The following is a 13318-nucleotide window of genomic DNA, read 5'->3' as shown; positions in this document are numbered from 1 at the left end:
ATAGTACATAAGATTAAAATGAACGAATGGTAATTAATAATGAATCAAATTATGGAATCCGGTGAGGCGGGGTTATGACTTAAAAGGAGATGAAAACGAAAGGTTATTTAGCACACATCATGAAAAATTATTTAAAAAATAATTATTAACATTTATTTATTTATGATGGTTCATTTATTTTGTGTTAAATATTGCAGTTTTAAATAATTTTGACCCAATTGTGGTAAATTGGATTCCATAAATAACTTAATATTAAAATTACTAAATGTTAAAATTTATTACAAAATTGATTAGAATACATAAAGATTTGTCAAAATATTTACAAATTGACATGAAATAATACAAAATATTTCTAAATATTTTGTTCTAGGAATTTTCCTTTTCAAGACTCAATTCCTAATATTAGCTCATAACATCCCTTAACCCTTAATTTTGAACATTTTGTATCTATTAGCTATATATATACTTGTTCATATTTAATTTTATGTATTATTTAAGCTGAATCTTTTATGTAATACTTGAGATACCAAATCTAGTATTTGGAGACGCAATTAAATTCTGCAGAATTGTACCTTTATATTTATCCTCCATTGTTATATATTTTTTGAAAAGTCTAAAATAATATTAATGTCGGGATATAAATGCAATTTATAAGGAGGCATATCAACATTTTTAAGACTCAATTTGAAAACCTAATAATTTTGAACTCAAGTGACTTTATAAATGCAAAATATTGCCTTGGTTAATTTTTCGAGATTAATTTTATGAGAAAAAAATGAAAAAATCGAGTTCATCGAAAGAAGGGTTTGTGCATATACATGACAAAAATGACCCTGATCAAAAAGCTGTTTCCTCGGAGGGAACTAAAAAGCAAAAAACTCCGACATCTTTAACGGTATTTTATTCATAACTCATTCGAATTGTTTTATTTTTTTACAATACTATATTTTATATAATGAAACCACGATATATATGTTTAGGAACAAGTTTTGGTGGGACTTTTGAACGATCTTTTTTCTAGTTGCGTTTTTCGTTCAATACCTTTAATTGATGAATCACACATAAGTTTGACGAAAGCAAGACCAGATTTAAAAAAAGATCGCTACATGATATATTTGAAATGGACAAAATCAGAAATTTTTGTTCAATCGGTTTCCCACAAATTTCCAACTTTCTCTGGAAAGCAAACCCCTATACAAGGTAATAAAACTAATGATTCACGCAACTTACTATGTAATAAGAATAAAGTTACGAATAGATAGTTTAACTTCATATTTTCTTAGGCAAGATGACTAGATATGGAGAAAAGAGTGTAATACTATCGATGGGTCTTGCAACGGCTCTTAGAGCATACACAGAACCATTACATCATTCAAACAAGATACCGATATCTATCTTGAACGATTTTGTTGATAAAGAGATATATAAAGGCGGAGCTTGGGCATTTAATTCTTTACCCGTTTTTTTATCTTCAGGAAGCAAAGATACTAAAGAACAAAATGAGAGGAGAGAATATCTTTTAAAAATAGCAAATGAACAGTTTGATGAAATACAACCTTCAACTATTGTATCCATTTTATGGATTTTGTATTACATGCAAAATCACAAACGCTTCCACAAGTTATGTATGCTATTGTGTAATGAGTTTTTCCACAACTACCAAACTGACACCAAAAACTTTGTTTATTTTCTTTATTTAGCCAAGAAAATGGATTTGATAACAAACGGAAAGTTGGAAGAAATTATATATTCCCATTTTAACAATGTAACAATTTTAGAAACTCTCACAGTCCCTGACATGATTATACTAACCAACATTGTACGCTTTAGTAAGAACACTACTCTAACACAGAAGATAATTACTCTTTTATACTATGAAATAGAATCTATGAGTAAGGAGTGCGCTGTTTTCCTGATGAGTGGCCTAACAAAAATGAACTTTCAGTTTCATCTAAATGACTTATTTTCTAAAAAACTTTTTTCACGAATTTTGGCAGTGTACGACGACATTACTTCAGATGAGCAGTTGAGCCTTATTTTTTACACGATGTCTACTCTAATATATGACGTTGTGGGCTATTTAAATGAACTGATATCAAAGACCTTAACTAGACTCCATATGCTATCATCAGAGCAAGTCGTAAAAATTGGTCTATTATATGCATTAGCCATTAACACTTCAAAGTTGAGTCTTAAGCTTAATGATAAGAAAACTGGGCCTATGGAAATTAAAGATAGGATTTTGGGTAAGTTGGAAAGTCCAGTTAGCAAAACTATTGACCACTGTCTCGAGTTTGCATTCAGAAAAGCAGCAGTAAACTATATATCTCCCGAGAAAGATTTGCTCATAATGATTAATGGTCTCCTAGTTCATAGTTACTTTCCTTTATTATCCAAAAAGTTGGACAAGCTGGGTTTGGAATTTGGTGAATCTTGGATAAATTCATTTGGATATACTAAAATGGTTACAAAATATAATAAAAATATGCCTAAAATAGATGTCAATGCATTGGAAGCTCAGGCAAACAACCCAGCTTATAGCAAATGTTTTAAAATGTTTTATCTTAACTTAATTGACGAATTTTGTAACAGAACAGATGAGTTTAAGACCGAATTCTTGGACCAAATTGTTTTTTCATTACTAACTCTAAAAATAGACTTATCTCCCATCCACGAGGTACTTCATTACTATTTTATTTAGCTACAGTTTATATAGTTATTTTATACATCTTATATATTTTTAGGCTATGCTAATAAGTAAAGGTGAATCAATAAGGAAGAATGTGGGTTTCGTTGAAATAAGGATTGTGGAGTCGAAAAACTTGGAAAAGCAGCGCAGGATGGCTATGCAAGTGTTGGCATGGTCCAGGGCCAAGGAAGGCATTGATGTCCTAAAAATAGGGGATACTATATTTGATACAAGCCAGTTTGAAAACCACTCTGGGTCAGTTGAATACATTTCCACAAGCATCGAAAAGGAAGTTAAAGCAGATTCAGTTGAGAAAATAAAGCCTGATGTGACTGTGAATTCTCCAAAGGATAAAGTAGAAAGACACAAAAAAGATTCGATTGAAATTAAGCCTGAATCTGTGCCGAAAGCTAAAGACAAACCTGTAAAGAAAGCAGAAAGTGTGGAATTTCAAGATATTGTTTCTGTTGAAGGAGCAAATAGTAGCGTTGAACAGAGTGACACATCTGTTAGCTTCGTGTCAGTTGATGAGGAATTAGCCAATAATTATAAAAATTTTAAAAGCAAGGGTAAGACTAGGATTGAAAATGAGGTTAAAAAGGACAAGCCTGTGGTAGAGATCACTTCTAAAAAGGAAGAACCTGAAAGGAAAAATTCTGAACTTGAGGAAAAGGTGAGGGAGACTGCTATTAAGGAATTAATAAAAATGGTTTCGAAAGAGGATTCTTCTACTTTGAGTGGTAAGTGTTTATATAAATTATTCTCGGATGAATAGAAATAGTTAATATTAAAATTAATCAATTAAATTAAAACGTGCACGAAGTGGGATTTGAACCCACGAGGACTCTCGCCCACCAGAACTTGAGTCTGGCGCCTTTGACCGCTCGGCCATCCGTGCTCGAGAATCTTTGTAATTCTTATCTAAAATTTATATTTTAGCTGTGAATCCAGTCTACGAACTTTTAAAACAATATTTAACGAAGGATTCGGAAGTTGTTGAAGAAAAAAAACCAAACAAAGTAACTGAAGTTGAAATATTAAAGGAGCCAAATTTAGGTTATAAAGGGTTAAAGAGCAAAAAATCAAATGGTAAGAATTTATCTAATTTAAAATCAAAATTTAGGAAAAACGAACTTTAAATTATCTAAAATATCATGGAATGATCAAAGAAGTGAGGATTGGGAAAACCTTGAAACAGAATCCAGAAAAACTAAAAAAAGCGGTAAAAAACATATCAATTTAAATTCATTTATTATTTATATAAAAATACAGCTTAAATATTGGTTTAATATTATTTCATTAGGAAAAGAGAAAACAAATAAATCTCGTATAAATGAATTAACTGAGAACGTTTTCTTTAAATTGAAAACAATCAAAAAAACAAAAGCTGAATTAGAAAGGAGACAAGTCCAAATTGTTTATAAATATTTAAAAATCAAGAAATAAGGGTTTAATTTTAAATTTATAAATCATAATTTTAAGTTATCATAAAATTGATTTACATTAATAATACTATTTTTTAATAGTGGTATATAACTATTACATATCAATGAAAGAAAGGTATATAGATAATATTTGGATTCCAATTTTTTGAATCACACTCATTTAATATGTATAGGCGTAATTCTCCTCATATTTACAGAACAATTCTTTAAAACAACATTTATAATTTAGTTAAAATATTCAAATAATTATCAGTAATCTTTACGGCGATAAATCCCACTTTTATTTATTCGGCACTTTTGATGGTGTTCGGTATTAAATGATAATTTATTTAGAACCCAGAAACCATTTTAAATATTTCAAAGTCAGTCCATTATACTATTTAAATTTTAAATTCTTCAAAAAATTTCAAATTCCATTTTAATTTAGTAAATTATTATAATATATACCCTTCCCCTTTTGAATGCCTTACTGAAAACTTTTTAATATAAATCTACTTATGGGTCTTCCATACTTCAACAATTTTTCATTTACATTTCTCTACCACTGGGAATCTAAATATTACCCGCGCATTCTTTTAACCTCCTAGTATTTTACTCCCGATGGTGTATTACACAGCCGTACATTTTAGATGCCGATGTAAAGTCGATTTCGGTGATAAGGTAGTGGTCGTGGGATCCCACAAGAGCTTGGGTGACTGGGATGTTAAGAACTCCCACCGGATGATAATGAGCTCCACCGTAGAGGACATATGGATCTCGAGTTTCCCCGCCTACCTTCCCCTAAAGTCTTATGTGGAATACCGCTACGCAGTTTTGAATGAAAACGACGAATTTATGCAATGGAAGGACGAAGTTGTTAGGCACGTGGAACCCACAGGGAATGAAATGATAGTAGAAGATGACGATGGCTATTATCGATCTGAATCATCAAGTTATCCCAAAAGTCCTTCCACCCCTAGACCCACAGGTACTTTCCATCTCTATTACTATTTTTACTTACCTTCAAATTTAATAAATTAGTTATGTATATATAACAATAGTGATATCTGACCAATCCTTAATGTAGCTTTTGGAGTGAACGATGAAAAGAATGTTGATCACTTGGGATTAAACAACTTCCTTACGGAACCTGAGTTTAACTCAGACGACATGGTATACTTCGTGAGCTCAAGGCTTCCAGTCCAAGTTTTTAGGCGTAAAGATGGTTCTTTTGGTACAAGGAATAGTAACACCCCGCTGACCACAATGTTGTGGGAACTTAGAAAGAGATTTAGGAATAAAATGAAGTTCGTAGGAGCCTGCTCAATCAGTTTCGAGACTGAAAGTGATGCAAACGCTCCTAGTGCCAAAACTGATACAGAATCTGATTGCTTTCATACGCCTACCAATAACATGAGCACCAATACAGATAATCAAGTAAACAAAAGGGAACATCAGGAAAATGGAGTAAATGATATTAATGGTAGTGATGCTGGTTCAAAACTAGGCAACACTGTTCAAAGACTAGATTCCAATCAAACACGTTCCAAGAGTTCAGATTCTGAGTATTCAATTCCCCCGGATGAACAGTTCACACAGTTTGAACAGAACGAAATCACAGAATTCCTACTCAAGCACGATTGTATACCGGTTTTTATACCTCAAACTGAGATGAACAAGTCAATAAAGTTCTGCAAAAAGTACATGTGGAACCTGTTCTATAACATCGGCCTGTGGGATATTACCAAGCAAAAAGAGTTTGATTGGGACCTCTGGCAATCATACTGCAAGGTGAATATGTTCTACGCCTCAACAGTGTCCCAGTACCTGGGCCGCAGTGACTTTGTGTGGGTCCACGACTACAAGCTTCTGATGGTTCCACAGTTTCTGTCACGAAAGTGCAAAACTGCAAATATCGGCGTATTTATGCATGCACTATTCCCTTCGTACACCCTATTCGCGTGTTTGGCAGTCAGAGAAGAGATACTTAGAAGCATGCTTTGCGCAGACTTGATAGGATTTCATTTTTTTGAATTTGCAAGGCATTTTTTAACCAGCTGCAAAAGAGTTCTCGGACTCGAGTATAACTTTTCCACAGGCGGAACCATTGGCATAGAATACAATGGAAGACAAGTAATGATAAGGATGAGCCACGCCAACGTACAAGCAGACCTGCTTAGACAGAGAATATCACCGGAAACAAATGTACCAGAACTAGCAAAACAACTTAAGGAAAAGTGGCCGAACAGGTTTATTGTTTCATCAGTAGATCGTGATGTTCGTCTATCAGGTTTACTGCTCAAATTCAAAGCTTTTAGAAAATTCCTCCAAAACTACCCCTACGCAAGGAATAAAATTCTTCTCGTTCAGTACATTTGCAGCTTGGATACGTTATGGCAAACTTATTCAGAAGCCCAAGTTAAACTTTCCCATCTCGCTCAAGACATCAATGAAGAGTTTCATGTTACTACTCTAACTAGATTAAATAGTTACCTTAACTTAGATCAAATAGAATAAATGTTACCTCTATTATTATTTAGTTTTGTATATAATGTATTGTAGAATGTTCACGTCTTGTTGAAAGTCAATCCCAATTCAGAAGAGAAATATGCACTATTTCTTGCATCAGACTGTTTTATGGACACTTGCATAAGGGGTGGAATCAACATTGGAGCCCTGGAATACGTTTACACCAGGAAAGGAAAGCCAGCCCTCGCCATTATTAGTGAGTTTTCTGCTTTCAGCAAGACTCTTCTGTCAGCAATTAGAATTAACCCCTGGCACACTTACAATGTTATGGAGGCACTTGATACGGCAATGTCATCTGATCCGGCAACCACGCTTGAGTCTTGTAAAAAGGACGTCTCGTACATTGAAAACAATGATGCAGTGACTTGGGTAAACGACTTCATAAAGGAGTTGTACTATTCAAGGAAGAAACACGACATGCTCCACACTTCTTGGGGCTTTGGCAAAACCTATAAAACACTTAGCTTCTCAACAAATTTCCAATTGTTAGACATTGACAACGTAGTTGGAAAGTTCAAAATGAGTAAAAGACGCCTACTCTTTTTAGATTGTGAAGGAACACTCTCTAGCAACCCATTTGACGTTGAATCACATTCACTGTATCAAACTGACATCCATACCAAATCCACACCCCTCCCGGTAATCAATAATTTATAACTAATTTCACATAGTTACTACTAGTGTTAATATATTAACCATATTTTTAGTAGTTTAAGTTGTATTTGATTCATATTTTTAGGCGAATTTGACTAATTTGGGAATATTGTCAAAGGATAGAAACACAGTGATAGTGCTGATAAGTTGCCGTACAAAGGAAGTCATGGAAAGTTGGTTCAATTCAGTTCCAGATGTTGGTTTATGCGCAGAAAGAGGCTATTATTTCAAATTACCAACAGTTCTAGGTCGCGAATGGCAGACTTTCCGTCATATGTCCACTAACCCGACCCTGAACCACATGAACAATGTCCAATCGGAAGTTGAATCTGACGTCCCAAGTGATAGTTGGAGACCAGTTGCACTAAAACTGTTTGAACAATACGTGCAAAGGACACCAGGAAGTTACTTGGAGTCCAAAGACTCATGCCTTGTTTTCCAATTTCAAAACTCAGATCAGGAATTTGGCATAATTCAGGCTAATGAATTAAATTCATCACTTTGGTATTTTTCAAATTCATATATCACCACTAATAATTAGCTATATAGTCTCAAAGAATACCTAGTTATCTAATACTACTGCAAGAATAATTATATAACCCCTACGGGGATTACTTAGTTATCTACTCTACTTAGTTATATCCCTTACAGGGAGTAGTTATACCCTATGGACTGTTTAGTTAGTTATACCTTTACAGTTCTACTTAGTTATATATATTGTTTTTAGTGAATTGATGAGTGGGTTCCCAGTTGATGTACACAGAGGTAAAGGATACTTAGAGCTCAGATTAAAGGGTATCAATAAAGGAAACGCACTAGTTAACGTTGTGAATAAGTATTCCTCACTTTTCGGAGATTTCGACTTCGTACTCTGCCTAGGAGATGATAAAAGCGATGAGGAATCTTTCAAGGCACTGGAAACGCTAAAATCATCCCATGATGCACTGAAATCGTCTCAGGAATCTAGTTTAACATCAACCAAGGATAAAGATGAAACCAGCAGCTACATCTCATGCGTGGTAGGTAAGAGACCAAGCAAAGCAAATTATTACCTAAATGATTACATGGAAGTGTCTGACTTGCTATCGTCACTGGCTAACACAGTAGAGCTTCCATAAACTTAATTGACTATTTTTTACCATTTCATGCTAAACCTCAAGAAGTCACGTTTATGACGACTTGGGACATCTATAATTTAGCGATTTTCACTATTATATGCTTAACCTAAGTAAATTGGTACATACTAGATTTTATGGTGAACGCCTTTACCACAGGCGTTCTCAGATCTACACATCAGTTAACATGGAAGTTTTCAAACAAACCAAACCCCCAAATTTATCATTTTAATTTTTTAAGTTATAGTTATAGAAATTTTAGGAGGTTTTACCAGCTATAATCGTTAGTTTTTATGATGTTTGAGAGTCACATGGTACCCTCTGAATATTTAGATCTTTCTACTTAAATCTGCTGTTTCCGCCTGATTTTAGCATGAATTTATTTTAATGAGTTCAAGAGCCCTGATTTTTTGACATCTTTCCACACCAATTCCCCCAATTGATAGAATTTTCAATGACGAACTGCACGAGTACGATAATTTCAAAACTCACCGAAACCATGGATTTTATCCTTGGAACCTGCATGCCAAAGTTACACTTGGAACATGAAGAGGTAAGATCTGCTAACTAGGAGACTTTATACCATGATCAGAGCTTCGAGACTTCACGTGGTCCTAAGGACGATAATTATAGAAAGGAAGAACTTAAGCAACTGGTAACACGATATAAACTAGCATTTTACTATTATAATCATAAATAATAATAGTTATATATAATTAATTGTGGATTAGGTTGTTATGTTTGCATCCAGAGCCCAAAACTATATTGACTGTGTGAAACTATCTTTAGAGGATTGTAAGAGATACCAGTCTTTTTACAAGCTAGACAACATGCTTGAAGTGAGTTTGAAACCCAATAGCAATCTTCAGAAATTCATTATAAAGACCAACGAAGTTGTTGAGGAAATTCCTATATGCAATGTATTTTCCCCTAATTCACTTGCCTTTAGATCAAATCCGTTTTAAATTTTGACCAAATTCAGACACCAGAATATCAAACACTAACAGTAAATATTAGTTTTATAGTAGTTATGTACAACAAACTTCAAAAAAATATTATTACAGAAAAGTAAATTGATAAGCGAACTGAGTTTAAATGAGAAGAATCGCCTAGTATTACTTGAGGTAACTTGAACGATTTTATGATTCTTTAGTACCTTGACTCCAATGGGAGAGACGGTAAATTAACCATATTGGTTGAAGAAGTGGGAAACAGTGATCCCTTTATCACAGTTGTGAGAATCCTTAAAATGTACGCTAACGACAAGAAGAATAATCATTAACAACTTAATATTTTACATTCTTTACAATTATTTTGTAAGAACATTGTTGTTTATTCCATGATTTATGAATCATTAAGTCTGAAATAATATAAACCAGTTTAAGTGGTACCTCTTTATGATCCTTCCTTTACCTGGATACATGAGATCTACTTCGATATTGACCCTGGAGTTGTTCCAGATTCTGACCTTATTCTGGTACAGTTTCCCTGAAAGACTGCAGACTAACTAAAGAAATCATAAAATCACGAGGCTAACCTTTTTATTGGAATCGTCGAGTAAAACCAGAAAGTTGGTGTTTGGCATACAATCAACGACGACTCCGGTTCTTATAATCTTTGATCCAACTGAGTTGATTTCATTGGAACTCGAATTCAAATTAAATCTACTTGAATAACGGCTACAGTTGTGAAATATTTTCCCAGAGAAATGTGTAAGATTCGGACGCCTGAAATTATTGAAACATAAAGATTCTTTCAGGAATACTAAAACAAAAAAACTCCAAAAATTGAGTATAAATCTTAAATTCATAGAAGCGAAAATTCATCTCCTTATAAAATCAAATTAAATAAATTAGGAAAATATAAAATGATCAAATCAAGAATGGTTAGATCTTAAAGTAAGGTTTAATTTTAATAATTTTTAATTTGATTATTTTTGAAAAGCAACCAAATAAAGTAAGAAAGAAAAAATAAAGTGTAAAATTACATGAATTGACCAGTTTCACTATGTTTAACTAATTAAGTAAATTTAATAGAAATTGTAGATAACTAGGAATTCTTATGACAAAATAATATTAAATCTATATTCTTGAATAAGTTAGAGGAAGAATTCAGAGGATTAAGTAAATATTTTAAAATAAAGGGAATTCAGAGAATGAATAATTATAAAATGAATGAGGGAACTAAGAAAGTAAAAAATTAGTAATGTACCAAAAGGTTGGATATGCTAATATTTGTATGAATACCTAAGAAGGACTTTTGTTTAAAATAGAATCAACAAAACTTTCTAGTTCCCCCACCGTCGGTATGATCCAGCGCTAAAAGATGTTATATCAATTATATTATTTTTTTGTTAGTTGTTATCCTAGCCCGTAATTTAATTATACAATCCAACCAATCATTTGTTTTCAAAAAGGAATCTTGCATATTCACCCAATTGCTGTTTGCCAAGATTCTATTACTTAAATATATATTCAGGGCTTAATCACATTTATATAGTAATTAATATGATTTATTTTAACTAAAAACTTTTGATTTTAGCTGATGTTATCTCTATAACTCCCCAAATGTTCTTAACTGGAAACAAATAAAATACCTTATGAGATCTAATTTATGACTGATTGAATCATAATCGCATACCAACTTTAATAATTCTGTTTAAACAGAAATGGACAGAATGGGAAAGGTCTCACTACCAATATACAGAAAAAGGTACGATACCAACACTAACTGATCCTACTATATATATTGCATATACAAAATCCATATATGTATGGTAATACGTGATTAGGAAAATTGGACTTACCGGAGAAAGGCATCGCATACTCAATTTTAAACACTTTGTTGCCTTGAAGGTACGAATTGAATGATTAAATAATCTTTAGGAGGACCAAATTTCACCAGAGAAAGCCTTCCAAGAATATTCTAAATACCTGCTAGATTTTCTAAACAACGAAATCACACTCTACTTCGATAAATACGAGGTTATAATTATACATATTCTACATTATGTACAACTGGGATTAGTATATAATAATTACCTTAATAGTTGTATATGATCATATAGCACTTGCCGTTTTTCCTTGAGAAATTTCACCCCTATTACCTGGAGAAGGGGTTCGAGTTATCTAGGGCGTCGTTTCTGAACGTTAGTTCTCAGTTTCTATCGGTATGTTGCCTGGCTGTCAAAACAGTTTAGAACTTCGAGTCTGGAAAATTCAACGAACTGCTACTCGAAATCAGCTACAAGAGGTTATACGGCAAATCGTCATCAGACGAACACCCCCTCCCAGAGTCAGCATACACCCTAAACGAGTGGGCGTTGGAGGTCCCAGTCGAATACCCCGTGGATCAAACATCATTCAAGAAACTCCACCTCAAGACACCACTAGAGACTTCCCTGCTGGTCGATGTGCCGTCTTCAGTTTTCATTTTCCAACTGGTGGACGCACTTAACCCCTACTACCAGAATCTACCGATATACTTTGCAGAGCATGACAAAATCAGGACAGCATTCATCACAGTCCCCGAGACTGAGGATCTGAACCAGGTCTCAGAATTTCTAAACTCGCAGAAGATTAAGCTGGAGGACATCGTGCTGGTTTTCAGGCCCTGTAATCCAATTAGGGAGAAACTACCCTTGTTCATTTGCCCACCAATATGCTCACATCCAACCATCATTAATCGAGACCTCAACCTCACATCAAAATTAATACGGAAGCTAGGTAATAGAACAAATTAGAACGCAAAACTAATTACTATTAAATATATAATTAAATAACCATATCATAGATAATTAAGTATTTAACACTCCTAACTGCACTATAAAATCATTTTAGATTCTGAGATGGGAAAGAATGATAACCATTTGCCGGATTTGTTGGCAGAGGACCTGGACATTAAGCTTCGCCTGGACCTGCAGCTCCTGTACCTGAGGAAAATCCACAGCTATTGTTACTACGGAAAATATAAAACGAACAATTACGTGGACCTTTGGGACTCAAGTGGACCCGGATACGTTAGGGTGGACCTGACCAACGAGTTATACGATAAGGAAGAAGGAATGTTCGGACAAAATCCAAGGATCAGATTCGCAACTTTTGAAACCTCTAAGGACCAGCTCAAGGAATTCAACGAGAATTTCGACTGGGAACAAGAACTTAAGGACAGTTGCACAGTATCAGAACAACAGTTGTTATGGATAAAAGATGTTGAATCGTTTGCGAACAAGATCCTCGAGACTGATTTGGCGCCTCCAAAGTTTGAGCTTTCAGAGTCAGTTGAAGAGAAGTGGAAACAGTTTTGCAACCTAAACACCCTGATTGACTCACCAGATAAGTTCAGATGCAAGCTTTGCAGCAAGCTCTTCAACGACGCGAAGTTTGTGTGGAAACACTTGAAGAAAGTGCACGGAGAGTCTTATAATCAAGTAGTGGTTGAGTGCGGGGTTCCAAAGATGCGCGAACTCTTCTTCGACGCCCATAGAGATACGAGGTCAAACCCATTTGAGAATCTAGTCACCTTGCCAATAATCCAGAAACCAAAGTCCAACTTTGACAACGCCACCAAAGAATTTTTCAAAAAGGTTGAAATTCCACCTCCAGATAAGAGAAAAAGACCCAGAGATTATTACGATTTCGATGAACCAAAACTTAAAAAGGTAAATTTTATACTATATAACACAACATACTGATTATGTACAAAACCATACCTATGAACTTATTGTATATATTGTGTAGGAATTTGTAACATTTGCCCCTGACGAATATTCGAGGCCAAGTGTTAAGTATGACGATCTTTAAAATCAGTACATTTTATCTATTAATTTTTAAATCCTAATACTCGCTAATTATGGGAAGAGTACACACATTTTTCATTTTTACCCTGTTTTCTCCACCCTAACTCCA

General features: G+C 34.0%; 5 protein-coding genes across 5 annotated transcripts, besides 1 other annotated feature; all 5 read left to right on the top strand.

Moving 5' to 3' along the window:
• Positions 1-775: 775 nt before the first annotated feature.
• On the top strand, positions 776-3464 carry TA20135 (uncharacterized protein; the record flags this gene model as incomplete). Its single annotated transcript, XM_949093.1, has 4 exons — positions 776-895; positions 981-1233; positions 1284-2677; positions 2745-3464. The coding sequence occupies 4 exons, from the start codon at positions 776-778 to the stop codon at positions 3462-3464; spliced, it is 2487 nt and encodes an 828-aa protein (XP_954186.1).
• A 39-nt stretch (positions 3465-3503) lies between these two features.
• Positions 3504-3587, bottom strand: a tRNA.
• Positions 3588-4734: 1147 nt separating this feature from the next.
• Positions 4735-8643, top strand: TA20125 (trehalose-6-phosphate synthase; the record flags this gene model as incomplete). The annotated part of the gene is made up of 6 exons (XM_949092.1): positions 4735-5101; positions 5201-6576; positions 6676-7281; positions 7382-7800; positions 8024-8383; positions 8496-8643. The coding sequence occupies 6 exons, from the start codon at positions 4735-4737 to the stop codon at positions 8641-8643; spliced, it is 3276 nt and encodes a 1091-aa protein (XP_954185.1).
• Positions 8644-8865: 222 nt separating this feature from the next.
• On the top strand, positions 8866-10158 carry TA20120 (uncharacterized protein; the record flags this gene model as incomplete). The annotated part of the gene is made up of 7 exons (XM_949091.1): positions 8866-8964; positions 9004-9066; positions 9143-9331; positions 9476-9535; positions 9565-9662; positions 9925-10041; positions 10116-10158. The coding sequence occupies 7 exons, from the start codon at positions 8866-8868 to the stop codon at positions 10156-10158; spliced, it is 669 nt and encodes a 222-aa protein (XP_954184.1).
• Positions 10159-11079: 921 nt separating this feature from the next.
• TA20115 (uncharacterized protein) lies at positions 11080-12153 on the top strand (the record flags this gene model as incomplete). Its single annotated transcript, XM_949090.1, has 5 exons — positions 11080-11123; positions 11203-11266; positions 11297-11395; positions 11479-11559; positions 11611-12153. 5 exons carry the CDS (start codon positions 11080-11082, stop codon positions 12151-12153), a joined length of 831 nt encoding a protein of 276 aa, XP_954183.1.
• A 105-nt stretch (positions 12154-12258) lies between these two features.
• TA20110 (uncharacterized protein) lies at positions 12259-13213 on the top strand (the record flags this gene model as incomplete). Its single annotated transcript, XM_949089.1, has 2 exons — positions 12259-13071; positions 13151-13213. 2 exons carry the CDS (start codon positions 12259-12261, stop codon positions 13211-13213), a joined length of 876 nt encoding a protein of 291 aa, XP_954182.1.
• Positions 13214-13318: the final 105 nt, after the last annotated feature.

This window comes from Theileria annulata, chromosome 1 (genome assembly GCF_000003225.4).
Source record: "Theileria annulata chromosome 1, complete sequence, *** SEQUENCING IN PROGRESS ***".
In the NCBI taxonomy this organism is placed as follows: Eukaryota; Apicomplexa; class Aconoidasida; order Piroplasmida; family Theileriidae; genus Theileria; species Theileria annulata.
Note: the sequence above shows the minus strand (reverse complement) of the source record. Positions and strands in the feature narration are given on the sequence as shown.